This window comes from Lepisosteus oculatus, chromosome 3, assembly GCF_040954835.1.
Source record: "Lepisosteus oculatus isolate fLepOcu1 chromosome 3, fLepOcu1.hap2, whole genome shotgun sequence".
Classification (NCBI taxonomy): Eukaryota; Metazoa; Chordata; class Actinopteri; order Semionotiformes; family Lepisosteidae; genus Lepisosteus; species Lepisosteus oculatus.
This window is the reverse complement of record NC_090698.1, coordinates 69,497,365-69,524,827: the sequence shown is the minus strand read 5'-3', so window position 1 is coordinate 69,524,827 and position 27,463 is coordinate 69,497,365. Positions and strand designations below refer to the sequence as shown.

General features: G+C 47.5%; 1 protein-coding gene across 6 annotated transcripts in view; it reads left to right on the top strand.

The window, feature by feature from the left end:
* rhobtb4 (Rho related BTB domain containing 4) overlaps window positions 1–27,463 on the top strand; it is a 78,232-nt gene that overhangs the window by 30,752 nt on the left and 20,017 nt on the right. For 5 of the 6 annotated variants that reach the window (XM_069187468.1, XM_069187472.1, XM_069187470.1 and 2 more), the window contains exons 2-7: window positions 13,646–13,847; window positions 14,643–14,746; window positions 20,764–20,949; window positions 22,161–22,974; window positions 23,789–24,008; window positions 26,992–27,110. In XM_069187468.1, the coding sequence (XP_069043569.1) occupies window positions 13,656–13,847; window positions 14,643–14,746; window positions 20,764–20,949; window positions 22,161–22,974; window positions 23,789–24,008; window positions 26,992–27,110 (1,635 nt within the window). In that variant the 5' untranslated portion in view covers window positions 13,646–13,655. Of the gene's footprint in view, window positions 1–6,235; window positions 6,317–13,645; window positions 13,848–14,642; window positions 14,747–20,763; window positions 20,950–22,160; window positions 22,975–23,788; window positions 24,009–26,991; window positions 27,111–27,463 lie in introns of those variants that run through there. The other variant, XM_069187473.1, reaches the window with a different exon arrangement.

The following is a 27,463-nucleotide window of genomic DNA, read 5'->3' as shown; positions in this document are numbered from 1 at the left end:
CGGGGGAGTGAGGAGGAGGAGGAGGGGGGGCGTCACGTGTCCGGGAGCGCGCCCTGTCAGCCAGACCGCTCGCCTCCCCGTCGCACCTTGGCCAGAGCATGAAGATGTCGTAGGGAGGGAGAAGTTCAAGACGGCAGCCCGGTGCAACACCCATTGCGTGTGCGTGCAGCTCGCGTGTCCGTCCTGGCTGAAAGGCAGGAGCTCGGGTGGTCGTTCCGTTGCGGTGGGCGTTGTGTGCATGAAGTGGAGAGACACCCCCCCCCAACGTCAGAAATATTGGGGCGTGCGTTTGCTTTCTGTACAGCTGGTAAAAAAAAAGGAAGTTTGAACTCTAAAGGTGCATATTTGTTGTTGTGGTTGGGCAGGGGCAGGAAAAAGTCTTCTGCGTCCGTGGAGTGAAGTGTGAAGTTATGAGACGGCGAAGGTTCAGCAGGGAATTCGCCACGTCTCTGCGCCCTCCTGGGACTGCTACATCCTTGTCTGTTTAGACACGTATTATCGCTCAATACAGCGCAGGGGCGTAGCTCTTTGGATATTATCAAGTTCATTTTTTTCTTAGTTTAAAAAAAAAAAGATCGTTTACCTTCTCTTGGCACAGTTTGAATCAGCTCAAACCGGAACCTCCCCAGACCAAGGCAGAGTGAATACTGTTCAGCATTCATTCCCGGGGTAGTGGGTTCGTGTTGGAGGTTGGGCACAAGGCTAACAACCCTGTCCTGTAAAAAACAAAACAAAACTCATGTTACAGAAACAGCAAGAGGATGTTGCTGCCCCTACATGCCAGAAGGCATAATGGGCAAACATCCATAGTTACATAAGCAGTACATCAATAAAACGGGCAAGGCATGACTGTTTAAGTGATTTACTGTCATAAAACAGCTGAAGCTTTATGCCAGGGACATGGGTGAATACCACCACAGTGTACATGCTGGTGACATGGACTGGTGTTGCACAAGAGACCAGGAAAGAACTGATAAGGGTGGAGATAAACTAATAAAGCTACAAAGCTGAGAAATGTGTTAGAAAGCATGGTACATCCACGTTGTACCCCTCAGATAACTAACCACAGTTATCTCTTACTAATGAGACTCGACACTTGGACACTTACTGCTGTCATGTAGCACAAAGATCAGGTTTACTTAACCAAGAAGCAGAGTCTATATTGCAGCTGCTGCCAGATGTTTTCTGGACTGTCTGCTGTTTCAGGAAAACTTAAATTAGAGAACGTGTTCCCCCTGTGTTCACCTCCCCGTGCTGGCTCCCTGTGGATTTCACTGTAAAATTCAGAATCCCGCTGCCTGTCTCCTGACAGCATCAGTTGACTGTCAGCGTCCTACACACCTACACACTGCCCGTGCTCTTTAGACTCTGTCCTCTCATTTCCCAACCCTGGGGAACATGCTTTCAGTTCTGTTGCACCATGGCAGTGGAAATATCTCGCAGGTCAGTCAGCGCTGTCAAATCCTGGCTGAAGATCCCCATGTTATACTGTACATTGGCGTGTTTCTGTTTGCTTTGCTGTACTCACTTCAGTGTCACTGTGCATATTATTGTGCCATTGTCTTGTTTTATTCCAGAGCACCTTGAAATGACGGGGCACTGTATAAATAAGAATAGTATAAAAGAAAACAGGGTTTACCAGATGGGTCGCTGAGTGACCTAAAAGGTCAGAAGTGCAAAGATGCTGTTCTGTTCACCTGGCCGGTTTGGTCCCTAGTAGCCTGTTGATGCAAGAAGCAAATCCAGCTCTTTACCTGAGTGAGTGAGTCAGCTCTTTGTGTGTGCTCCTGTGAGGGTGAACTGGTTTTTATCAGGGAGAAAAGGTGTGAATAAGCAAATTGGCAGGTTTAACATGTTATATTCTTTGTGAAACTCTGAAGTAGGCGACAGTACGATGAGGTTCCTTCCTTTTTTTGTAGTGTAGCTTTCGATCTGCTACATTCATTGGCTTGAGAAAGGTGTGCGGTCCTGGATCTCTCAATTTCAGAAAGCCCCTTGATGCCGTTCGTTACTGAAACAGGAGAAAAACACCCAAAGCTTGTGTAGACTGTACGTACCGTACTGCACAGAACCACAGTAGCTATCGGACGAAAATGCAGCTGATTGTTTTAATTGTTAATTTTTTATTGCAGTAGAAGGGAGTGTGTGAAAAGCTAGTATTAATAACTAAGAAAGCGATAAAAACCACATACCCAATTAGGCACACCGAAGTCCTGCCGCTTAGCCCTGCGTCCCAGTCTCCCTTTTCAATACCTACTCCTTTGCTGTGCTCAGAGCGTTTACAGCATTTAGCCAAGGCTCGAAGCCAGGAACAGGCACAGCCAGCATTACTGAGGACATGTCTGAACGCCTGCTTCAGGTCGGAGGCCTTTGCTGTTCTGAGGAGAAAACCACAATAATGAAAAGGAATCACTTGATCTGCACGTAGAAGTGTAGGCGTTCATAATTGGCTTTTGGTGTTGCTGGTGTCTCGTGGGGCTGTGGAACAAACTGCCCAGCCATGCTTGTTTCACAAGAGTGCCTCCTGAGACCTGGGGGTCCGCTGGCTATCGACCGCCGAATGAGTCGAGTGGGCTTGTCTCTTGCATAACCTTTTCTTGCGTTCTGATTTAAAGGCGTCGGTGCAGTCCAGTCAAGTTCCCTCAAATACGGTAGAAGAAATTGAAAGATTTTCGAAACGGAGAACATCCTCAGTTTACGTCCAGCGCCATCAACAAGTTAACATCTGGCTTGTAGTTGAAACTGTGCAGACATCTCGTGCGCAAGAATCAGTCATATCTGTTTATACTTCATTCGCAATACAATGTTTGTGTACACTGCAGCTGGCTGGAATTGGCCTTCCCCTCGTTTGTAAGTGCTCGTGTGTTGCTGTTAAGGGGTCTCCACTCCTGGACTTGAAGAGCCCCAGTCGACTTCATCTTATTAATCACCCCTTCCTAAAGACTGGCCATGCCTGCCAGTTGTAGGGGAGTTAATAAAGCAACCTGATCAAGATAACTCTGGACATTGTGGGGTGAGCAATGGCTTAATGATCTCTAAACTCCTTAATTTAACTGCTTAATCACTTGCTTAGTAGATTACAGTGAAAATGTTCCAAGTCTTTTGGAACTGGTGGCTTAGTGGTGACCTTCAAACCCTAAAGGCTTGGAGCACTGTAGGGCCCCCTGGGGAGAGGACAGGGTGAGCAGGGGGGCTTTATGATGAGGTGTTAAGCGAGTCCCAGCTGTATGTATTGGCATGCATCCGTTGTTGTTGCAGGAGCTCAGATCACAGACACCTTTTATCACTGGCCAGAAGGCGCTTGTGTGCACCCAGGGAATGTGTGAGATGGGATTGAGCCAATCCTTAAGGATTATTGCTCCCTTATCCTTTAACGGATTGCCCTGTGGGCTGGCCTGCAGCCTGAGGACGAGAGTTTTCCTGCCGAAGTGTTCGCTTCACCAAAGTAAGCCCTCTCCTGCTCATATTAAACTGTCCGGCCTGTCTTCAGCACCCACCCGGGTGACTGCTGTGAATGAGTAACATAATGAATTGTATCTTGCCAGTTCTACTGAAGGAAATGAAAGATGTTGTTCAGGAGCCATTGACGCAAATCTTTCCAACAGTCCCTTAAGCCAGGAGTTGTACCCAGGGACTGGAGAATTGCTAAAGCAGTACCTAGCCTAAGAAAAAGGGTGAGAAAACTGAACCAAGTAAACCTAGGCTATAAGTCTGACTTCTATTATATGTAAGGTAATGGAAACGATGATAAGAACCACAATAGTGGAACACGAACCAGAGGGCGCGATTGGAAACGGTGTGGAAGAGTATTTAAAACAGAGAGCAGGAGGCTCTTCTTTCCCAAAATGCTGGTGGGATTCTTGAACAGCCCACCCTGCCGCAGTGTTGCAGCCGATACTCCAGCTTCTTTCCCTTAATGAGATCCCTGGGCCTGTTAGCTACACACTAACAGACTAGATAGATGACCCCTCCTGCTTGTCGTCTTTCTTATTTTCACGATACTGTATGTTAGCTACGGTCCAGTTCAGCTTGTATCTCTCCTGTGTTAAATTGCACTAAAGGAGACAGAAATAGCAGCAAGTTTCTTGCTCCAAAGAAACTTCAAAACTATGAAATCAGTTTATGATTGCAGGGTTTTGAGGAAGCAGTTGGAAGGGATGGGATGAACAAGTCACTTTCGGCGGAGTGTTTGTAGTAGCTGTGCGCAGGGCTCGTTGCAGTTGGCGTCTCCCTGTCTCAGAGAGGGCTTGTGGGTTTCCTCTGTCTGGAGAGGGGCTGAAGGATGAGTCAGTCCTGTGCTCTGATCCCCCCCGACCAGCCCTTCTGTCTGCTCGGACTTGCACGGTGATCTTGAGTCCAGAGTAATTTGCAAACCATCCACGTTTGCAGATCGTCCCTTAAATAGGAGGGTTGGCAATCTCTGTAGAATCCACAAAATAAATTGAGAGAGACTTAAACCAAACTCTGGACTGGCTAAACACCCGACAGACGGCATTTCACGTGTTGCAAGCAGGTAGCCGGAACTTAAACAATAACTATAAAATGGGAAACACTGAGCTTCAAGAAGCTGTTTGCCAAAATGACTGAGGTGCTTATTCATTTTCATGTGCGCGGCACTGTGAGGAAGCAAAAAAAAAAAGGAAAACAATGTTAGGATACATATTAATAAGGAGAATGTGAGCACATTACACAGTCAACTCCGTGGGCAATCAGAGGCCACAGCAAAACATGAACCTGGAGCAGAGAGCATGTAGAAACAACAGGGATGTGCCTTTAGCTGTGAGAACAGAAGGAGTGTTCTTTCTCAGATGGCCATGCTGCCGAAGGTGGTACCCTGGCTTCTGGCGAGGAATGGCTTGATGAGTACCTCAAATCAATTAGCCCCTAACTACCAAAAAGTCTGAAGGTGCTGCATGACCCTCTGTTTCTTTTGCGCTTGTGCTCCAGGTTGCCTTGGCTGGACGGCCAGTCCATCAGACTCCGCGGTCTCGCGCGGGGGAGCTGTGCTCTGCCCTTGTCGTGTTGCTGTTTGACCCATTTCAGGGTTAACTAACAGGCAGGCCCACCACCTGATGCTGTTTTTTTTTAATGTAATTTTTAAATAGAATTTATGTGGCGCTTTTCATCCCAGAGGACCCCAACGTGAGATGCATATTGGAGGAGAAACACTTCATCTCTCGCTGGAGTTCAGCACCCAGATACTGCGCCAGCAGCCCCACTGCAAGTTAGAAGTGGCTTCGCTGACTCTTCTGAAGTCTTGCTAATTTTTCCAACTAGATTGCAAATAAGTACCTAATTAGTGAAACAAATTACACTCTGCAGTATTGTAACACAGCAGCTGTCATTGTGAGGGCGTTTGGTTGGTTGAAGTGTCTAGAGAAGCATATACAGTTGTATGCAAACGTTTGGGCACCCCTGGTCAAATTGCATGTTTCACTGAATCTGTAAGTGAAAAGACGTTAATGCAACCTTTGCAGGGTATAAATTTAAACATGACTTATTCCTGCACTTTTTCCTGCACGATTATTTATTAGTATTACCATTATCACATGCAGCATTCGCTGTTTTATTTTTTCCAATCTGTTGAATTCAGCACAAAAATAGTACTTGTGTGTTAAAATGTGCAGAAAATACCCATGTTTAAATTTATACCCTGCAAAGGTTGCATTAATGTCTTTTCACTTACAGATTCAGTGAAAAATGTAGTTTGACCAGGGGTGCCCAAACTTTTGCATACAACTGTAAAGGTTAAGTGATCCTGTAAAGAGCTGATAAGAGGGATTACTCCGATCTCTGTAATTAACGACAGCCGGCCTGTTACCAGTATCTAAGGGGAGCCCTGTTGTAAATTATTTTGAGACCAGACTTTCTTCAAGTGGAAGGAAGCAAGACAGCACAAGGGGAAGACACTCTGCAGTTCTTTCTTTTTGAGCACTGTTCCATCAGGCTTGATTTCTGCCAGCCTAGAGAACGTTACATAACGAGCTTCGGCCTGCCCGCGTTTCCAGACCTCCACCACGCACACACACGCGCGCCTGTGCAGCTTGGCTTTAGCGCGCGGGTGCGCTGCTGTGTGGGGGCTCTGTGGTCCAGATGTGCAGCCGAGCTGGGGGGGGGCTGTCGGGGCTGTCGGGACTGCCGCTGCCACACCCAGCCGCTGGGCGGGGGGTGCTTGTGAGGAGTGCTGGGCTGCGCTGCTGCCGAGTCAGTTACATAACGGCGGAGCCAGGGGAGGACAGGGGGAGGAGGGGAGCCGGCGAGAAATCCTGGTCTTGCAGTGGGAGCTGCAGGCAGGGAGGCGGCGACCTGTGTCGAGGTGGGGAGTAGGGATTCGGACATCGGGGGGAGAAAAAGAGTGGGAACGAGCAGGCTTATGTCCAGACACCGAGAAAGATCCATCTGTCTGCACTTTTAAGTCCTTTCCAACACAGAGGCTGGTGGAAGTCTGGAACAAGCTGCTGTTGAAGATAATACCCCATCTTCTTTTAAGAAAAAGCTGAATGAGATCTTGGGATCATGCAGCTAGCAGCGTCCGAGCTAAAGGAGTTGAGTGGCCTCCTCTTGTCTTGTTTGTCGCCACTCTCCTGCATGCTTGTGCAAGAGCAGTTGCTCTGTTGCGGGGTGTTTACTGTGTTCAAGGGTTAAGAGTGCACTGCGCCCAGTGGGCTACCGTGATAAACTCGGGCTCAGTTCATCCGTGTTTATGGATGCCTCTCTCCTGGGCGTCCTGGTGCTGAGAGCTGCAGTCTGCTGCCTCTGAAGAGTTTGCCTGTTTGTTTCTTCCTGGCTGTGGGAAGGCTGTGATACCGCGCGTGCTTGTGTTTGTCACAGTGTGGCTGACTGGAGCAGAAGCACTGTTGTGTTCTGTCACAGTTGGAGTGCCGCCTTGTGAATGAAGCACTTGGCAGGCACATGGTTTTTTAGCAGATTGTGGATCTGTCAGTGCTCACAGTGACATGAATGACAAGTGAGTCTGAGGCTGAGTTATTAAATATCTGTAGATGTGTTAGGAAACTGAGATTTTGTGTTTTGTCTTTGTTGGCTCTTATTTTGTTTCTCTGCGGGGTTACTGAATAATATACACCGGGCTGCTGCACATGCTTTCAGTTTAGTTATTAAAGGTTCAAATTAACTGTGGCAGCGTGCGGGCTGTGGAGGACTGAGAGGAGGTCAGGCCCATGCTGAAAAGCAGGAACAAAGAAACTAAACCTGCAGTTTTGGCTGTGGAGCCTTCTTCCACCTCTGCCATCACACCTAAAGAGGCTCTGCAGCCAAAACTGCAGGTTTAGTTTCTTTGTTCCTGCTTTTCAGCACGGAGCCTGCTAGGGTGTTTTTGCAACGGGGAAATTAATTATGCTCTTTTGGAAAAGACGATTGTGCTTTTGTGTATTTGCATGACTTCTCAAGGAATGTGCTGTGTGTGTTGTCCCATGCAAAGCAGGTGTGGTTGTGGGGAGGGCGTGTGAGTGTGAGGAGTGGTGAACTCGATACCAAACGTCTGGCGTCATTCAGGTTTGTGATCATTAGGGGAATTTGCCAGTGCGACCTTTTTTTCTTCAGCTCATTCTACCTTGGCTCACTGCTCTGGTCTGATCTCTTTGTTGTCGGATTTCAGTTCCTCTGTCCTCCCCAGACACCGCACCGCTTTCTTCCTGTCCTGTTTCACAGTGAGAGCCGCGGGCCTGCCTGTTATGCTGAGAGAGAGGCCAGAGGGGCAGGGATGTGGTGGTGGAGATATCCCTTCCTTTCAATTAAGCAGCTTCACACGGCATTATCATTCCATGACTGTTCGTTAGCCAGAGCAAGCCCTTATAAGCTCATTACGTTCTTTTAAGCTTATTCCTTGCTCAGTGTCTGGATGTGCCATCCTTTGACTTTCAGCTCAGGTCTCTGGGAGGGGAGATCAAGACTTCAGTGGTTTCTTTCATTGCCTGTATGGCCTTGGGTGCAGCTGTGTGTTACACTTGTATGCAGTACTAAGCAGACGAGGGTCCCATGGAGATGCACAGTGTTCCAGAGGGATATGGCATTTCCGAGGAGCACCATGCTTTTAATAAACAAAGACAGAGCTCAGACTGCTGGTGAAGAGGAATGAATACAAAAGCCTTAGTGTATTCTCTCCCCCAATTCAGAATTCTCAGTGTGTGTTAAAAAAAAAATGAATAAAAATTGTCTATTAGATGAGTGCCTGTAATCTACCAAGGTGGCACGTCTTTGCTTGTTCAGGGTTAATTCAAATCTCTCCCTGCTGCTCGGTTTGGAGTCTCGGACTGCATTTCTGCACTCGGCCTTCAAAGCTCAGAGATCCCAGTCAGATTCCAAAGCAACGTTTTCACTTTGTGCTTGTTGGGTTGAAGAAGCGAGTTATATGTAACCGAAGTCTCTGTAAAATATTAGACCATTTGTATGCTCATTTATGTTCCTCAGCCTGTGCTTTAGTGAGGCAGTTGTGTGCAGGGGGACGCTAGAATCAGATTTGTACTGTAGCAGCTCTGTGGCCGGTATGGATCCTCAGCTGTCAGCACTTGAAAAGGATGCATTCCGGTAGGCAATATCGTCTGTAAACTCATCTGGGACTGCACTTGGCAGTGCGAATAGACATTTAGGGGCTGATCTGTAAGCTTTATACTAGCACGCAGCCATGAGTTTCCTTTGAAATCCAGCCATTAATTCCTCTAACATGCACAGGTGTTGAGAATCATAAGGAGTTGAAGGCAGGATGTTATTACAGATCAGTAGCTCCCAGTCCTGGCCTTGGAGGCTCACATACCTGGTGGGTTTTGTTCCAGCAGGGCTCTGTTACACAATCGAGACTTTAATTGACTGTTTGACTGTTTTCAGCTCTTAAACTTGTTGGATGGCACCTTTAAACCACCTCATTTCAGAAGTAGAATGAAATCCCAAACGTCTGGGTAGAATAAAAAGTTATTCTAATCAAGTAACTCTTTTAATTAACAACAACGACATCAACAACAAGTTTTATTTATAAAGTGCCTCTTGAAATCTATGGATGCTGTACATCATGAATAAAGAAACAAGACAAAAACAAAGTCCAATAAAAGTAAATGAAGAAAAAACAAAACAAACAAAAAAGAGCATACAGGTTTTTAGAGATTGACTGTAGGCACTCAGACGTAGACCTTGGTGAATAGGTACATTTTAAATTTAGGTTTGAAGAGAGTTAAAGAAGGTGTCTCTCTTGAAGTCTGAGGAAGGTCATTCCACAACCCTAGAGCAGGGACAGAGAAGGCACGGTCACCGATAGTGAACGGAGCTTACAGGGTGGAGTATAAACATGGGGGAGTTCAGAGATGTGTGATGGAGCCAGATTGTTTAGTGCCTTGCAAGTCAGTAACAAGATCTTGTATTGAATACGTGACCTTATAGGCAGCCAAGGTAGAGACTCAACTGTGGGAATGATATGCTGCCAGGGTCTGGTGTGAGCACATGCAAGTAGTCTAGCTGCAGAGTTCTGAAACATTCAACTCAGGCTCCAGTTAGGTGCTTAAGCTGGGCTGCAATGAGAGCCAGCAGGTGTGTTTGAGAATCCCTGTTCCAGATGACCTGTGTTTGACCCCTGCAGCTTCTGTCTGTGTAGAGAAGGATTCCAGGTATCAGAGGGAGAGATTATAAGCAGGGTGAAAGTCATGTCCTGATTCTGGGAGGTGTCGAGACTTCTGGGACATGGGATCTCTTTGTATTCCTTTCAGCAGCCATGCTTTTGCTCCTTACTGCAGGTATTATTGGTGCTTTATTCCGCTCATGATATTATCCAAAGCGGATTATTTGTGCAGCTGGGTATTTCACTGGAGCAGTCTGAGAGAAGCTCCACGCTCAAAGGGACAACAGCAGCACCTCACTTGGCATTTGAACCCACAGCCTTCTGGTGACAGACGCAGAGCCCGAGCCACTTCGCCACAGAGCTGTGCAAGCGCCTGGGCTGCCCCTCCGTCGTATGGGTCACTCTCAGGGAAGGCTGTGGTGCTCGGGGGGAGCTGACACGAGTCACATCCCTTGTACCCGTGTATACCTGGTACACCTGTGTTTCTGTGAGGACAAACCCCAGCGACTGTTGTGGTGGGACGAACGAGCAGCTGGCTTCACACCTTCATGTGAGGCTGAAGTGGTAAAGTAGGACAATAAGGCTCAAGCAGCTACAGCACAGGAATAAAACTTTCATGAGCATGCTTAATTTGTATGATGTGCCGTTTCTTACTTTTACAGTGTTCGGGGTTTCAGTCTTTACTTTTTTTAAGACTTGGGAAGCTTAGATATGAAAATTCTTTTCTTCTTTTCCAGCCCTTAGGCTTTCGGTTTCTGCACAAACCACTGTGTAAATTATTGCGTTCTGAAGCTGTAACAGGGAAAAAAGGCAAAGTTAACAGAAGCAATTTTTCACTTTTGCAGTTTTATTGTGTTTTTAATTGATTCCTGAAAGCTTTCTAAACGTGAATCATTAGAAGGTTTCCTTACATTTCATGCTTAGTTTTAAATTTCATTTCTGTTTCATGCTGCAGTCCTACGGAAAGACAAGACAGATTTGAGCACAACATCTCACTAGAACGTCTGCGTGGCTCTTTCTACACCGTGCCCAAGCACTTTAACCTATCCTTCGACAGTAGGAAAAATCATTGTTTTTTACATCGTCTGTTTAAATCCTTCGTTTCTAAGACTGTTTGTGAAGGAAGATATTATTACAAGTCACGCTGGTTCTCCTGATGTGCTGATCCCTTGGCAGCAATGGGAGTCCACACTGTGCGTCGTGTCTGCTGGAAGGGCTCCATTCTGACAGATGGGGACAGTTCCCATGAGGGGCCATGTGCTCCACAATGCGGTCACTGTCCTCTGTGGCTGCCTGCTCTGCCACGCTACTGGAGTCTGAGGGCGAGCGGGCGTCCCGTGGGCGAGAGGGGGAAGATTTCCAAAGGGTCAAGTCATCCCATGATGGGCTTATTGTGTTATAGGACAGGCAGTCTCCTTTGTTCCTGGATCCTGCATTCTAAAAGTCTTTGAGCTGATGTTGTTTCTTCATTATAATGTCAAAGGGGACCTGTTATTCAATGTGATTTTCCACTGTCTCTGCTCCTTAAACTGAATGAGTCTTTGACAAGAAGCAATATACTTGCTACCAATTTAAATGTAGACTTTCTTGCAATTGCATAGCTTTTAACTTTTAACATCCAGGTTTTCTTTTGTCTCGTCATGTTGGCTTACTAATAATTGAATTTTTATAGCCTGATCCCAGAGGATCCCAAATAATTTTACATATTGGAGGAGAACCACTCCATTCCCCACTGAAGTGCAGCCCCCACCCCTGGGTGACAGACAGGAGCTGCTCTGCGCCAGCAGATCACCGATTCTTCCTGCTATGTGTTAGAAATGGCTTCACCGATTCTTCTGAAATACTGTTACTCCTTCTACTAAATCTTGATGTTAGTTTTTCAACTATGTCTACACCTGCAGCATGACTAAATTGCAGGTCAGGTGAAGAAGTGAGAAGGAACTTTACAGAGGCTGGATTGTATAAATTTACAGTGTTTTTTAGCCATGACACCAGGGCTAGGGGCCCATCTATTTGCGCAGTGCCATGGGACCTTTATTGACCAAGCAGTCAGGACTTTGGTTTAGCATCTTTTCCGAAGCGCAGCACCTTCATGTAAGATATATTGCCTGGCGGCCGCCAGTGCTGCTTGGCTCTGTAGCTGCAAAATGCATTCACACAGATTTTTTCCAGGATTAATTATTCCAGCAGCCTATTTGCAGGGGTCTCTAAGATTAAGTCTCTACCTGCAAGGTGCAATACTGTATTTTTGGAATCCCAGCTAGGTTGAGTCTACGCCGGTTTGCTGTCAGGTCTCGGGTTGATTTAAGTATCTTTCTGCTTCCGTCCAAGGGCCTATATGACATGCCTCCTCAGTATCTAACCGATATGTAATCTGTTCCCTCCCTCCATGTGACCTTCATTTGGCTGATTCTGGAGTACCACGTTCCCTCTGTTCGTCTGCTCTCTATGGGAGATGGAGCCTCATTCTGCTGTGCCCGAACCTCACCTTCTGGCACACCATTCCAGAACACACTTTTTTTCCAGAAAGACTGTGGTGGTGGTTAGATCTTCTGAACCTGCTTTGTTTGCTTTGTAGTTTTCTACAAAAATGTGTGTATTACGTTCTTGATGTATTGTACTGGGCTTGGAGACAATTACTTTTAAAGGCACTGTGTCAATAAAGTGCCGATCATAGGCCTAATCATATTTCACTGCAGTGTGAAAAACTAGTAAACTGGCAACAAATGACGCTAAGGAGCTGTTCTCCTTATTCATATTATATATTTTTTTCAGTTAAACACATCATCTACAGAAACATTATTATTAATATAATTATTAATTCATGCTTTTATTTTGTTTTATTACTGTTGTTGTTCTTTTTATTCTGGTCTTAATATTCTGTAATATCTACAGCTACTGGCCTTATAACAGAATCAAAAGGGCTTGCATTACTCCTGTACTGGCTTCACTGCAGGGGCTTCCAGTGTGCTGTAGGCTTGATTTTACATTTCAGTTATTGGGACTGAGTGCAAAGCTCCTTAATTATCTGAGGCTATGACTCCTTGCTAGCATGCATACTCAATGGGATCAGCTGACAGTACACTGTGTCCCAGGAGTGAAGCTCAAAGAAAGGAGAAGCTGATTTTGTTATAAAGTGCACGAGACTGACACTCACCTATTAGACATTCCTCCTTGCTGACAGCAAAGCTTAGTCACACTTTTTCTAAATAGTTTTCAGCTAAATTTAGTTCTCATTTTATGTTATGCTTTTGTTTTTGTCATTTTTAATGAATTTTTTCCTTATATTTTTTTCACTTATAGATCATCTTTATCTTTATTAGGATTAACTTTTCTTTGTATAGTGCTTTGAGTTTTTTCTAGCATGAAAGGTGGTATATAGTCAATTATTCTTACTGCTACTGCTGTTATTATTAAATCCCCTTTTGATTATTGATCGAGAGCAAGGTTAACAACATGGAACAAGGTGCCTTGAACAAGCTAGGCACCCAGTTTGGAGCAGACAGGTTCCATTGTCTGTTTGATCGCACATGGCCTTTCAGGACTCTGTTGTGGAGCTGCAGGGAGTCACCTGAGCTGTGTATTTCAGGACTGGGGTCGGCTATGCAGCCCGACCACGCCTGCAGCAAACACACGTGCTCTGGTTACAAACTGCACTCGGATTCCTCCAGACGAAATTAGCACCGCTCTTGTGGGGGAGGAGAGCATGCTATCAATGTTAGCTGCATCAAACAGGAGAAAAAAAACCTCTCCTGTAACTTGCTGTCTTCTGGGACCCTTAAGTCGGCATCCTGAAACAGTAATGCAGAGCTTCACAACTTCATTCTGCTGTGTGATTTTCTTTCCAGTGAAACACAGGCGCAGCAGATTAAGTTTGGTGGCAGATACTTCCTTATTATAGCCCACAGCAAGTTACTTCAAAGTGAGGGGTACGTTCCTGACTCGTTCAGAAGGACAAGGACGAGTGTCTTCTGTACTGTTTTAAATCTTTGTCAGATAAAGAGCTAGATCCCAAACAGGCGTGTGTGTTTGTGTGTCTCTCCCTGACTCTCCTTCTCTCTCTCTCTCTCTCTCTCCCTGTAGGGCCCTCTCCATGGATATAGACACAGACTATGAGCGGCCCAACGTTGAGACCATTAAGTGTGTGGTGGTAGGGGACAACGCGGTGGGCAAGACGCGGCTCATCTGTGCCCGTGCCTGCAACGCCACACTCACACAGTACCAGCTCCTCGCCACACACGTGCCTACTGTATGGGCCATTGACCAGTACCGCGTGTGCCAGGAGGTGAGACCTCACGGATGATGATGATGATGATAATAATCATGGAGAAAACGTTTATTTATACAGTGCTTTTCCAAATCTAAGGACAGTGTACATAGTGATAAAGAAAAAGACAAGTACAAAAATCAATTAAAATAATAAAATTAAAAGAAAAAGTTCATCAAGAACATACAGGATAGAATGTGGGGCAATCAGACATAGTTGAAAGGTGATTTTTGAGTTTAGATTCTTGAAGAGAGTCAAATGTCTGAGATTTAGTCCTGCAGTAGGTACAGTGAGCAAAGGACCAGCCTCAACTGAGCAGGGCCTTCAAGAGGGAGTGCAGACATGAAGGAGTTCACAGATGTAAGATACAGCCAGATTATTTCAGGCCTTAAAAGCCAGTAACAAGATCTTATATTCAATTCAATTCAACTTTATTGTCATTAAACTTACACAGGTGCATAGTATAATGAAAAGTGTTTCTCATTAGTCACTCAGGTGCAGTATATAAATAGGACAGAAGATAAGACAATAGACAGTTTCACAATAGCAATAACAGTAACATGTAATAACATAACATAAATAACATGTAATCAAGTAATCGTGATTACGGTATATCAATGCGTGACCTTATAGGCAACCATGCTGCTAGTTCTGGTGTGATTGGTGTGAGTTTGTAGTCTAGCTGCAGAGTTCTGGCCGTCTTGCCGCTCACTGAGAAGAGTGTTTGGGAGCCTACAGGGGTTCAGAACGAGATGAAGCCAGTCTGAGGTGATAGTGTGTCAAGGTGCCTCTGTGTTTGTGTGTGTCCCCCAGGTCCTCGAGCGCTCTCGTGATGTTGTGGATGAAGTCAGCGTGTCCCTGCGGCTGTGGGACACCTTTGGGGACCATCACAAAGATCGGCGCTTCGCTTATGGCAGGTAAGGAGACACCGTGCCATCTCAGTGCTCTTTGTGCAGCTTGTTGAGCCTTATCTAGGCAGGCTAGTCAGGCTCAGCGATCAAGTGCTTCAAGCCAGTGTTGCAGCCATGGGTCTCCGGACTTCCCCTGAGACTTCAGGAGAACGGGGCCTGAGCTGCAGAGTCAGCCTACTGCCGAGTCTTCGGCGAGTCCGAAAGCTAGCCCACCTGGGAAACCAGAACCGAACGTCCGGTTGACAGACTCTGATGTCGCTCCCTCTCAGGGTCTGACTCTCAGGGCCACTGAGGTTAAGGTGGGGGGTCAAAGAGGACTGAGACCTTTTCATCTAGCAGAAAATAAGGGCTGGGAAATAACATAGGAGCATAAGATTGGCTGAAAGCCTTTGTCTTGTTCGTATCCTGTCTTTTTCTTTGGTTCCAAGTTGCTTAATTTTGCAAGAAACCTTTTTTAGTGAATCCCATAGAGTCACAGTGTTTGAAAATTATATAACCCAGCTTTCCTGGGACACAAAAAATATAGCAAACATGCCTGAGTCGAGAATCTAGAAATGTTCTCATTATTTAATGCTGCAAAATCAGAGTATTTTTGCTTTTGGATGTTTGTTCAAGAATTTTGTATTCTGTCTAACTTACTGCCCTTCCTCAGTGGGGCAGGGGCAGTGCAGGGGGAGTTTTTTTAAAATAATATTGTATTATTAAAAATATTGTACCACAAGTAGTGTTATAATTATAATTGCTTACGCTTATATAGCGCTTTTCTCAAAGCGCTCAAAGGACTTTACAGGTAATGGGGATCCTCTCCACCACCACCAGTGTGCAGCCCCACCTGTATGATGCAACAGCAGCCATAGTGCACCAGTACACTCCCCACACACCAGCTATTAGTGAGGAGGAGAGCAGAGTGATGAAGCCAATTCAGAGATGGGGGTTATTAGGAAGCCATGACTGGTAAAGGCCAGGGGGAAATTTGGCCAGGACACCTGGGTAACACCCCTACTCTTTTCAAGAAACACCCCGGGATTTTTAATGACCACAGAGAGTCAGGACCTCGGTTTTATGTCTCATCGGAAGGACGGCACCTTTTTACAGTATAGTCTCCCCATCACTATACTGGGGCATTAGGACCCACACAAACTGCAGCGTGGGTGCCTCCTGCTGGCCCCACTAACACCTCTTCCAGCAGCAACCTTAGTTTTTTCCCAGGAGGTCTCCCATCAGGTACCGACCAGCCTCACACCTGCTGAGCTCCAGTGGGCTGCCAGTTGAGTGTAGTGCAAATGCAGAACCAGCCCGTCACCTATGTAGTATTGTGTCGGTAAGTGCATCTCAGTACAGACATTAACTGATGCCATGCAATCATTAAAACGTGATGTACATGACGCTAGTCCTCCACTTTGCCACTTGTATTGCTGTGCGCATGTGTGTGTTTTCAATGTGGCACCAGATCAGAAAGAATTACTTCTCCATAACATAGAAAGTACGGATGGAGTATATAGGAAAGTTTTCACTGCAGTTAGTTTTAAAATCCTGTTTGCACCCACCCTCCAGCTCATGCCTCTTAACACTATGTGCTTTGTTCATGATACTGTTGACCTTCTGTAATGCACAACAGCTGGGAAAGTCCCCGTAATACACAGGTTTTTCTTCACTGACAGACAGCTGGAATATGGAATACTTGTTTGCCCTTTCATTATTTACACTTGAAAATTCAGGCTCGCAAATGTTTGCACTGGGCGTGTAAATGCTGTAACTACTGTATTTGCACGGCTGGTGTGTAAAAACTTCTGGAGTTCCCTGTCCCTGAGGCACTTTATCGGTGTCACCCAGGAGTGGCTCCCAGGCTGACAGTCTCCAGTTTTGCCCTGACCATTCATGGACTTAATTTCCTCGGGGTGTGACCTGGTGCTGGTCCTGTTTGTGATCTTGACGCCCCGGGTTGCATTGGTCGGTGACATCTGGGATTTTGTAGACTTGCATCAAGTTCTTTTTTAAATCTCCTGTTTCCAGGCTACAAATAGTCAATTGGATTGATGTGATGAAATAGAGGGACAGATATAAATATAGGCAACTCTTTTATACCATGTATGAACATATTTCTCCTGTGTTTAAAAACCATCACTGGCTGCAAGTCTCTTAGGCTGCAAGAATAGACTGTAAAATGATCATGTTGATCTGTCAGGTGTTGCATGGGCTGCCTCCTGTGTGGCTTTGCTCCTGCGTGGGTCACTATCCCTTCATATCCCAGTTCATTCCCTTTGTTTTGCTGGTTCAACATTCCACAGACTTCACATTGTACGTTAGGAGACCTTGGTTTTTCAGAGGTAACCCCCCCTCCCCCGTCTTTGGAAAAACTCCTCCTGACCATATTAAACCGCTTCTGTTGATATTTTTCAATCTCGCGTTAAAATTCACATGTTATGGATGGCCTCTTATTTGGAATATTTTTCTATCTTTTATTTAGACTGTCCTGTATTCAAAAGGCACTGTAGAATAATATTCATTGATTGACCTACAGTATGATGTTAATTCAGAAATGAGACTCCCAACAGTGGGTCAGCGCAAAGGAAGTCTGCTCTTTCCTTGAGTCCATGTAGGTAACTTGTCTTGTTGTTAGAGGTCTTTGGATCCATCTGACTTGTCTGGTTAACCGGTAAGTTTACTGATCCAAGGCTTTGGGTCTTGTCCGGCTTTTTCCTGAAACAGGGAATTGGTTTCAGTAACATGGCAGGACAGCTTGTTCCATATCCCCTTGCCCTTTATGTAAAGAAGTGCCTCATGTTCTCTGCTTCACTGTAATTTTGACTTTTGTCATTGGGTTCTTGTTGCGCTGTTGTTCCTGAAGAAGGGCACTAGGCTGACTTTTAAAAATGTTAAATATTTATTTTAGGTTCTGTCATCTCAGTGGAGGTCTTCAAGCACAAAAAGATTAAGTTATTTTATCCTTTCAGTTGAGCCCCGAAATATATCTGATTGCTCTTTGGACTACTTCTCTAGCTGCAGTATTGTTTGCAATGTAATAACAGATATTTTGCGCAGTTTTGTAAATGAGGCCTTACTGGGGCATGGTGAACTACGTTCTTATAGATTTAGAGCTGCAAGTCATTTTACTATCCCCACCCAATATAAAATAACCCAATTGTCTTCGCTCGCTGTTATGAACCCTGTGATTGCACACAGGAGAGCCCGACCTGTAGCCATCTTCCATCCCGGTCATAGTCGGCTAGTGACCACATAGCCCAGCCTACGAACAGGCACCTTGAACTGCAGTTCAATATAACCTCCCCTATTTTTTTAATTTATGTTTTTATCTCTGTGTCCTCACACTACTTCCCCTTTTTTATGGCTTCCCCACATTGTCTGTTGTGTACACTTCGGGCTGCCGTTAGAGTCTGGAGCAAGCTACCCAGCCGTGCAGTCAGCTGACAGACACAGTCAGCTGCTTTCTCACCTCTCTGTCGCCTGGCCTGCTTTAGCGTTCCTCAACCCCAGGGAGCTGAGGTTTCGTCATTTCATTTCATGTGTTATGTCTGAGCTTTTCCGCACATTTGTCTTTATGGAGCTGGGGGGTATTTGTACACAATAAAGAAAGAGAGTGAGGTGTATACTGTAGCCGCAGCAGGTTAGACCGGAATCATGCAGGGTCTCCCAGAGTTTTCTCAGAGCTAGGTCTGCCATCCGGTTAATAATCTATTGGCGGTTATTATTTTAGAAATGGATTGAAAATATTTGTTTTTATTACTGCTCTTTGTTATCGCTGCTATTGACGTCTGGCTATTCAGCCTTGCGATAGGATTTCTTTAGGCATTTTAAGGAAGATGGCAAGCATTTTTGGTGTTTTGTTTTGCATTCAGAATCGGCAGTTATTTGTCCCCTCTCGTAGTCTTTAAGTGGGCGGGACAGAGACGAGCTCTGGGAAACTAGAATTTCAGCAGTGTCTGTACACACTATCCGGTCCCAGACGTGTTTCCCAGACACACCTCTGAACGCGTGATGGAGGCACAGCCTGGACTGGAACTGGCATCGCTGCACTGTGAGGCCTGGCTTGCACTCTGTGCAGAGCTGTTGCGCTGTTCAGCAGATCTGAATGCTGTTGTTGTTTGGAATGGTGCTCTGTACTTGGGACTGGGACTCCCTGATAGCACAGGCTGTGACGTCCAGTGGAGTCACACAAGGCCTCACACGCAAGACGGGGCAAGATATGCTGTATGCGCATTGGAAACGCTCCCTGCGAAAAATAGGCAGGGCCTTAGCTACAGTCTGCACAGTTATTGATACCAGACCAGCAGGCTTCAATCAGCTGCAACGTCATGTAATTTTCCATCTTCTCTCCATAAAAGACCTGCAGCATCCAAATCGGGCATCCCTTCCTCACCAGATTCCCGCTGTATTTTCTCTGTGGGTTTCCAGGTTATCTCCAAAAGACTACAGAAATCCTTATGGATTTTAACTGCCATGTCGTTTGTTCTGCAATGTCTTGCATCCTTAGTATGGGAGGAACAAAGCAAAAAAAGTCAAATAACAATATTCCAATTACTGTGCAATAGCAGTAATGATGGAAAATAAAGTAAAAACCTACTGAACAGTTGGGAACAAGTTTAAGCATCTTTAAAAATATACTTTAACCAAACCCAAAGTGCTACAGTGTGTGCCGAATGTTTATACAGTATATATTTTTGATGAGGAAAGCAGTTGGCATCCTTCTCCACCCTTCTTCTAAGTTATTTTGTGGTTTTTCCAGGAGAAAGAATAGTTTGGAAAGACTCCCTCTCTGAAAGTGTGCCTTGTACTTTCCCATGGTTTTCCATGCCTGAACCATTCTCTCGTTTTGCCATGGTTTCCCAGCTCTCCGCCATGCTGTTCCAGTCCGCCTTGTGCTTCTGCGTCATGTCACTGTCATGTGCGCAGGTGTACTGTATTTGTACCAGTGAGGTTCTCGTGCACTTTATAGGTCTCGTTGTCCTTGTGCCAAAGAGGTTTTGGGGAACTGCCTCATTGGGTCATCCAAATTTACTGAGGGGATTGAGAGAATTGGGATCGTGATAGGAAATGGAGGTACCGGTAAAAGTCTAGGCTCTTGCTTGCTTAATATTGAATATTGAACTGATACGACCTGCTTCTTTTAAGTACTTTCCAAGAACGCCTTAGAAGTGAATTAGACCGTGCTGGGAATTTGATCTCGGCTGTTATAAATAAGACTTTATGAGATTGCGTAACATTTCAGACATGACCCATAAAGTTGGGAGCTAGAGCACAAAGTCGTATGATCCATAATTTATGTCTGTAAATCGCGTGTGTTTATCTTGCTATTAATAATTAATACCAGTAAGAGCATGTATCGCATGTGTGTACGAGTGTGCCTGCGTGCTACAAGGAGCGTGCTGTTGGTATGTGAGCTCCCAGCTTAAGTGAACACGTTCCTGGAGCTCGGACCAGCAGGAAGGAGGCTCTCTGGCACTGCCAGGCGTGGGTAGTGTGCAGCAGAAGAGAACCAGGCGTGTTTGAGCTGTGTTATCATTACAGCCTGTCAGGCCTGCCTCTCTGGCTGCGTGCTTGATACCTTGTGCAACTGAGAGGCTCCTTTCTAAATTGTTGTTTCCTGTCCTCTGGGAGTCCTGCCTTTCACAGCGGTTAGATTGTCTCTGGTCAAGCTCACTTTCATAATTTCCCTGCCACATAACTATTTATTGCATGCCTTTTGTTTGTGTAAGCAGAGTAAACATAAAACCATTTTTACTCTTCTTTTGACTTGAGAGTCATGTTAAATGGTCCCGTTGGAGCTCTTAAGTTTATGGGCACACGACAACATATGCTCGTCATTACTTAATGCTCTATTACTTTAAACTTCATATGCCTGTGATGGCTGGGCGGTTTTCACTTTGCAGCCTCGTTATGAATGATTTATTGATCTCTCAGTACCACAGGGACTTGGGTGGAATGTCCCTCGCCAGCTATCTGAGAGGCTGCAGTGTGAGGCAGTTTTTGAGGTCTCTGTCCGTCCCTCTCCCTCTGTCCGCCAGGTCTGATGTGGTGGTGTTGTGTTTCTCTCTGGCCAACCCGAACTCCTTGCGCCACGTGAGGACCATGTGGTTCCCCGAGATCAAGCACTTCTGTCCACGGACTCCCATCATCCTCGTAGGCTGCCAGCTGGACCTGCGATACGCCGACCTGGAGGCTGTGAACCGAGCCCGCCGCCCTCTCGCCAAGTACGGCCCCCGGAGACCAGATCCTTAGATGCAGGCCTGTCGAGTCAGGGTCTGTAGTGAGTGCGCCCAGGGGACACAGTCCAGCCCTGCGGCTGGGTGACAAGCACTTGCCAGCTTCTCCCTGTACTCTGCTACCTGGCCTACTTTAGAGGCCTCTTTAAGATCCATCCGGCCCCCAGCAAACAAATCGTACTAATAAGTAATGGCATTTATTGAGCGGTTTACATCCCAAAAAGCTTAACGTATACAGCAGGAAACTGTTTCACCAATGGGATTGAAGGGGAAGCCCAATGTGGATGTTAGGCAGATCACTGTGTTTCCCTGGTTATGAATAGTGTCATCTATTCTTTAATGATCAAGTTATGAGGGCCTTGTCTTAAGGATTCATACAAAGGCAGGTTGTCATACTAGAGCATTTGTTTGGAAATTCTACTTTCTGCAATAACCTGCTTTTACTTAGAGATCTCCTGTTGCTGTACTGACCAGGCTCTGCCTTGCATAGCTTCACATAGGCTAGGACAGGGACATATCTAGACTCCACTGGAATAAGAGTATGCCATTATCCATTATCCAAGTGGGATTTGTGTCGTACACACCTGGAGACTGATGCTTGCCAAGTTCACCTCATGCTAGCCCACAGCCATTATTGATACAATGACTGATCACTGACACGTGCACTGGACACATATAAGATAAGATCACTTTATTACCCCTATACAATTTCTTGCATTAGGAATTTGTCTTTTCGCATACTCCAGCTTACTCTCCATGAGACACAGACACGGAGAGAAGGCCTTGCTCAGGAGCCCAACGGAGTAGGATTCCTTTGCCGGCCGTGGGATTTGAACCGTTAACCTTCCAGCCACAGGCGCAGATCCTGAGCCACAGAGCCACCCCAGCCCAATATATGCGTATATACATATGGCACTGGACACAAACTGCACTGACTCTTATCCTGGACACGCACAGTACTGACTCGCGAACCGATACTTACACTGCACACATACATGGTGAAAACTGACAGTTCACAAATTAGACAGGAGAAGAGCCAAAACACAGCATGGAATGATTCAGATGAAAATGAGCGGTGCAGTGCTGCAGGTTTTCACTGCGCAGCTTTAGCTCAGCCTGCGCTGTGCTCCTTGCTTTGCTCTCTGCCCTCACAAGCCTTTCTCCTGACCTTCCCTCCACTCTTCACCCCCCCTGTCCAGGACCATCAAGCCCACGGACATCCTGCCTCCGGAGCGGGGACACGAGGTGGCGAAGGAGCTGGGCGTGCCCTACTACGAGACCAGCGTGGTGGCGCAGTTTGGCGTGAAGGACGTCTTTGACAACGCCATCCGCGCGGCCCTCATCTCGCGGCGCCACCTGCAGTTCTGGAAGTCCCACCTGAAGAAGGTCCAGCGGCCCCTGCTGCAGGCTCCCTTCCTGCCCCCCCGGCCGCCCCGGCCCGTGGTGGGCGTCCCCGACCCCCCGCCCAGCGCCGGCGAGGGCCCCGCCTTCCTGTTCGCCCTGCCCCTCTGCGCCGACGTGCTGTTCCTCCTGCAGGGCGGCGCCGCGCGCGTCTTTGCACACAAGGTCTACCTGGCCACGTCCTGCTCCAAGTTCTACGACCTCTTCACCCTGGACCTCGGGGGCGGCGCGGGGGAGGACCGGGGGTGGGAGGGGGAGGAGGAAGGGGAGTGGGACGACGAGGCGGAGCAGACCCGCCGGGGGGCCAAAGAGCAGGCCGGGCGCACGAAGAGCCTGGACATAGACAAAGACAGCGAGGGCCGCGGGTCCCGCAGAACCAGGCAGCCCCTGCTGCTTCAGCAGGGCTCCCTGAAGGCCTCCCAGAGCGACTACGCCCTCCCGGCCAGGGTCCAGAGCTCGGGGGGCCTGGAGGGAGCGAGCCGTGTGCTCTCCGGCTGGGGGCGCGGCTTCCAGAGCATGCGCCAGGAGCTGGTCGAGGACCCCGTGACGGGCAGGCCTAGACTCATGACGGTGGTGTCCATGGATGGCCTGATTCAGAAGAGACCCTTCCAGGTAGGTGAGGGTGCAGCCCTCCTTTTGGTGGCCCTTATTAAGGACAGGGCCCCTCTCATTCAGCCTTATGTGCTGTGGGGAATCTCGCGGGTCTGAAGACATGGGAGGTAATGCTAATGAACTGGGCCTTTCATGAAGATTCACTGGTTGCCCGAAAACTGTAATCCACCCCATTTTAAGTGCCCCCCCACTGTGGAATTTCCGGTTGTGACGTGGTCCCCACACTAGGAGCATGAGGAGGCGCAGACAGGCTCCTCCATCACATCCATCTATATTGTATATGCTGCTCATCTTTTTGGCATGCAGCCCGCTGCTCACTGTCTGCACATACCCTCCAGATCCACATTTTCCTGCATTCTTGTGACATGGGCAGTTTTTATTTGGAATGTTTCTGCGGAAAAAAAAGAACATGATCTAATGACGTAGAACAAAGCTTGGTTTTGTTTGACAGAAAACAGTAGCACTGTTTATGTACTGTTTTATTACTGTCTGAGGGCACCCTGTGTGTTTTCAAGAGACGACAGCAGCGTGTTGAGCTGTTCAGCCACTTCAGTGCTGAGGTGTTTGCAGTCACGCTCTCCTGGGGCTGGAGTCGAGAGTGAGGTTGTGCTATATTTAGTTATAGAAACAGAGACATGAGATGTTTTAGGTTGCATTTCCTTTCGAAAAGGCATGAAGAAGATTATATATAAACCAGCTACTATTAGTTCGTCATAGCTTTTTTTTCTGAGACTTTTTTACTTCTGAGCACTGCAGTCTCTGCATCTCAGCTCTCGGGAGCTCACTGGCCTGCCCGTGTCTGTCGCCCCCCCAGGCAGTGCTGCAGTACCTGTACACGGGCAGTCTGGACGAGACGCGGGGCGATCTCATGCAGGTGGCCACCATCGCGGAGCTGCTGGAGGTGTTCGACCTGCGCATGATGGTGGCCAACGTGCTGAACCGCGAGAGCTTCATGAACCAGGAGATCACCAAGGCCTTCCACGTGCGCCGCGCCAACCGCATCAAAGAGTGCCTCAGCAAGGGCACCTTCGCTGGTACGGTGCAGGCCCCACGCCCTTTCATCTGCCTGCTTCCTGTCTCACCTGTCTGCCCCACGCCCTCTCATCTGCCTGCTTCCTGTCTCACCTGTCTGCCCCACGCCCTTTCATCTGCCTGCTTCCTGTCTCACCTGTCTGCCCCACGCCCTTTCATCTGCCTGCTTCCTGTCTCACCTGTCTGCCCCACGCCCTCTCATCTGCCTGCTTCCTGTCTCACCTGTCTGCCCCACGCCCTCTCATCTGCCTGCTTCCTGTCTCACCTGTCTGCCCCACGCCCTCTCATCTGCCTGCTTCCTGTCTCACCTGTCTGCCCCACGCCCTTTCATCTGCCTGCTTCCTGTCTCACCTGTCTGCCCCACGCCCTTTCATCTGCCTGCTTCCTGTCTCACCTGTCTGCCCCACGCCCTTTCATCTGCCTGCTTCCTGTCTCACCTGTCTGCCCCACGCCCTTTCATCTGCCTGCTTCCTGTCTCACCTGTCTGCCCCACGCCCTTTCATCTGCCTGCTTCCTGTCTCACCTGTCTGCCCCACGCCCTTTCATCTGCCTGCTTCCTGTCTCACCTGTCTGCCCCACGCCCTTTCATCTGCCTGCTTCCTGTCTCACCTGTCTGCCCCATGCCCTTTCATCTGCCTGCTTCCTGTCTCACCTGTCTGCCCCGCCCCCTCATGCCTCGCTGCTTCCTGTCTCACCTGTCTGCCCCACGCCCTTTCATCTGCCTGCTTCCTGTCTCACCTGTCTGCCCCGCCCCCTCCTGTCTGCCTGTCTCACCTGTCTGCCCCACACCCTTTCATCTGCCTGCTTCCTGTCTCACCTGTCTGCCCCGCCCCCTCCTGTCTGCCTGCTTCCTGTCTCACCTGTCTGCCCCGCCCCCTCCTGTCTGCCTGTCTCACCTGTCTGCCCCACACCCTCTCATCTGCCTGCTTCCTGTCTCACCTGTCTGCCCCGCCCCCTCCTGTCTGCCTGCTTCCTGTCTCACCTGTCTGCCCCGCCCCCTCATGTCTGCCTGCTTCCTGTCTCAGCTGTCTGCCCCGCCCCCTCCTGTCTGCCTGTCTCACCTGTCTGCCCCACACCCTCTCATCTGCCTGCTTCCTGTCTCACCTGTCTGCCCCGCCCCCTCCTGTCTGCCTGCTTCCTGTCTCACCTGTCTCCCCCGCTTGGCCTTCTCCCCATTCTGTCAGTCTGTCCTCTTAGGCCACCTCCCTGTGTCCACATTCTTCGTCCCGTCCATCTGTCCTTCTCTTCATGTCTCATTCCCTGTCCCCATCTGCCCAGATTGCTGTATGTCTGTCTAGCTTTTCAGCGTCTGTCATTTCTCTCTGTATGGTCAATTGGTGTATCTAATTTTTTGGGGTTCTTTCTACATAGCCAGGCTAATTATCTGATCTTTATTAATTATCTGGATTCAGAAGCCTCCCACCCAACATCACACGAGTTCTTTAATTCAAATGGCGAACGTTGAATTCAGAGCCTGGAACAGGAATTTAAACCAGAAAATCCCCCCTCCCCCCCCCCTTGCAGGACCATCTGTTCAGAAAATGTGCAGTTCGTCTTTTAGAAAACGCCATGTTCTCCATCAACTTTAGGCTCCTAGTTTTCTATTCCAGCCATTTTCATGCACAGTAAGGCTGATGGCAGAAACATCCCATCTGTGGGATTGTGACTGAACATCTGTACTCAGATCCCCACTAAAATGTTTTTATCCTCAGTTATTTGCAGGATAAATTAGTTCCCGATTAATCTAGCTCTCCTCTTTATTGTGAACTCTAGATCTCTGCCATTGAGCAGCTTTAACACAGATATAACGGAACGCCATCAAACGCCAGGCAAGCAGAAACGAGCACTGCCGAGCCTGGCAGCCTGGGCTTTAGCACATCATGTAGGGCCATATGTAGATGATCATGCAGAAGACTGATATTCATACTATTGATGCAGACGATTCACAAGGATTTATGTCAGTTCTTCTTAGTTATTTGGGGCCAATTTTGATGTGGAAGGATAATTTATTGTGATTTTTATGGTTTCCTCTGAACTGGAGGCGGGAATGAGGCTGTACTGGAAATGTTTTGATAGTCAAAGGGAAGATGCACAGAAATGGCAGCTGGAGGCCTTGATGCTCACGGCCAAACCACCAGAACATGCAGTGTTTGTGTGTGCTCCATGTTGTGCCTGGTGCTGTGTTCTAATCTACCTTTATCTCATCAGTTATACATAGGGGGATGTATTTTTTTCCATTTAATGATTTATATTGCAGGATGTTTTAATTTGATATTGATTTCATTTAGTTTGATTCTAATGTATGTAGTATATATATATTTGAATCTCTGCTAATTGGATTTAATTGTATTTTGTTACCCCTTTGGTTTGTATTTAATTGTGTGAAGCATTATAAAATGAGTCTAAAGGATACTGCTGAAATGTATTTTGTAATTTTTATCAAGAAATAATTGCCACAGCTGTGCCTCAGTTTAATTCGGTGACTTTAAAATTGGAGATAAAATGATTTTTCCTGTGCATGATGGGACCAAACAAAATGGAGCTTATTCTGGGAAACAGCCTGACTAGGAGAGATGACTCAGAGTCACATGCAATGATTAAGTGAGTTTGTTTTACTGAAAATTAAATTCTTTCTTATTGTCACCAAAGCTCTTACCTTCCTAAGGCCATCGATGCGCTTGCATCAGGTCCTAAGGAATTGGTGAGAGTTTGCAAGTGGTTGGCACACAGCCTTCCCCCAGATCTCTGAACCCTGTGTAGACTCTGACAGGGGATCTGCACCTCTGCCTCACTGTCTGTCTCCCAGTGGTCCACTGTGTGTCTCGCTCTACCTCTGCGTCTCTATTTTACTGCCCTGTCTTCCTGTCTATTTATTTATTTGTCTGCCTGTCTGTGTGTCTCTGTCTGTCTGTCTGTCTTCTCCTCTGTAGCTGCGACTCTGTGACACACGCGGAGATGTGTGTTTTTTCCTCCCGGTTGTTTTAGATGTGGTGTTCCGACTGGACGACGGCTGCCTGCCTGCCCACAAGCCCCTGCTGATCTCCAGCTGTGATTGGATGGCGGCCATGTTCCGCGGGTCCTTCAAGGAGAGCTACGTTCAGGAGGTGGGTCGGGGGCGCTAGAGGGGGCGAGGTCTGTGAGACCCCGAGGTTCAGGGCTCATTAGGAGCGAAGAGCGTGCAGAGACAATCTTCTCTCTTGCCAGGGCTTTGCACTTCTGGGAGAGACACAGCACTGCTCCTTTCATTATTGTGTGCTGCCCAGTGGGTGTGGGAGCGTCCGGAGTTTCCCATCTATCCTTTTTCAAACCGCTTCAGGGCTGGGCGGTAGCTGGAACCTATCCTGGCAGCATTAGGTACGAAGTGGGGTACACAGTGGACGGGACGCTAGTCCATCGCAGGACAGACCCAGACGTGCACGCACTCACGCCAGGGCCAGTTTTCCCAGAACCCAGTTAA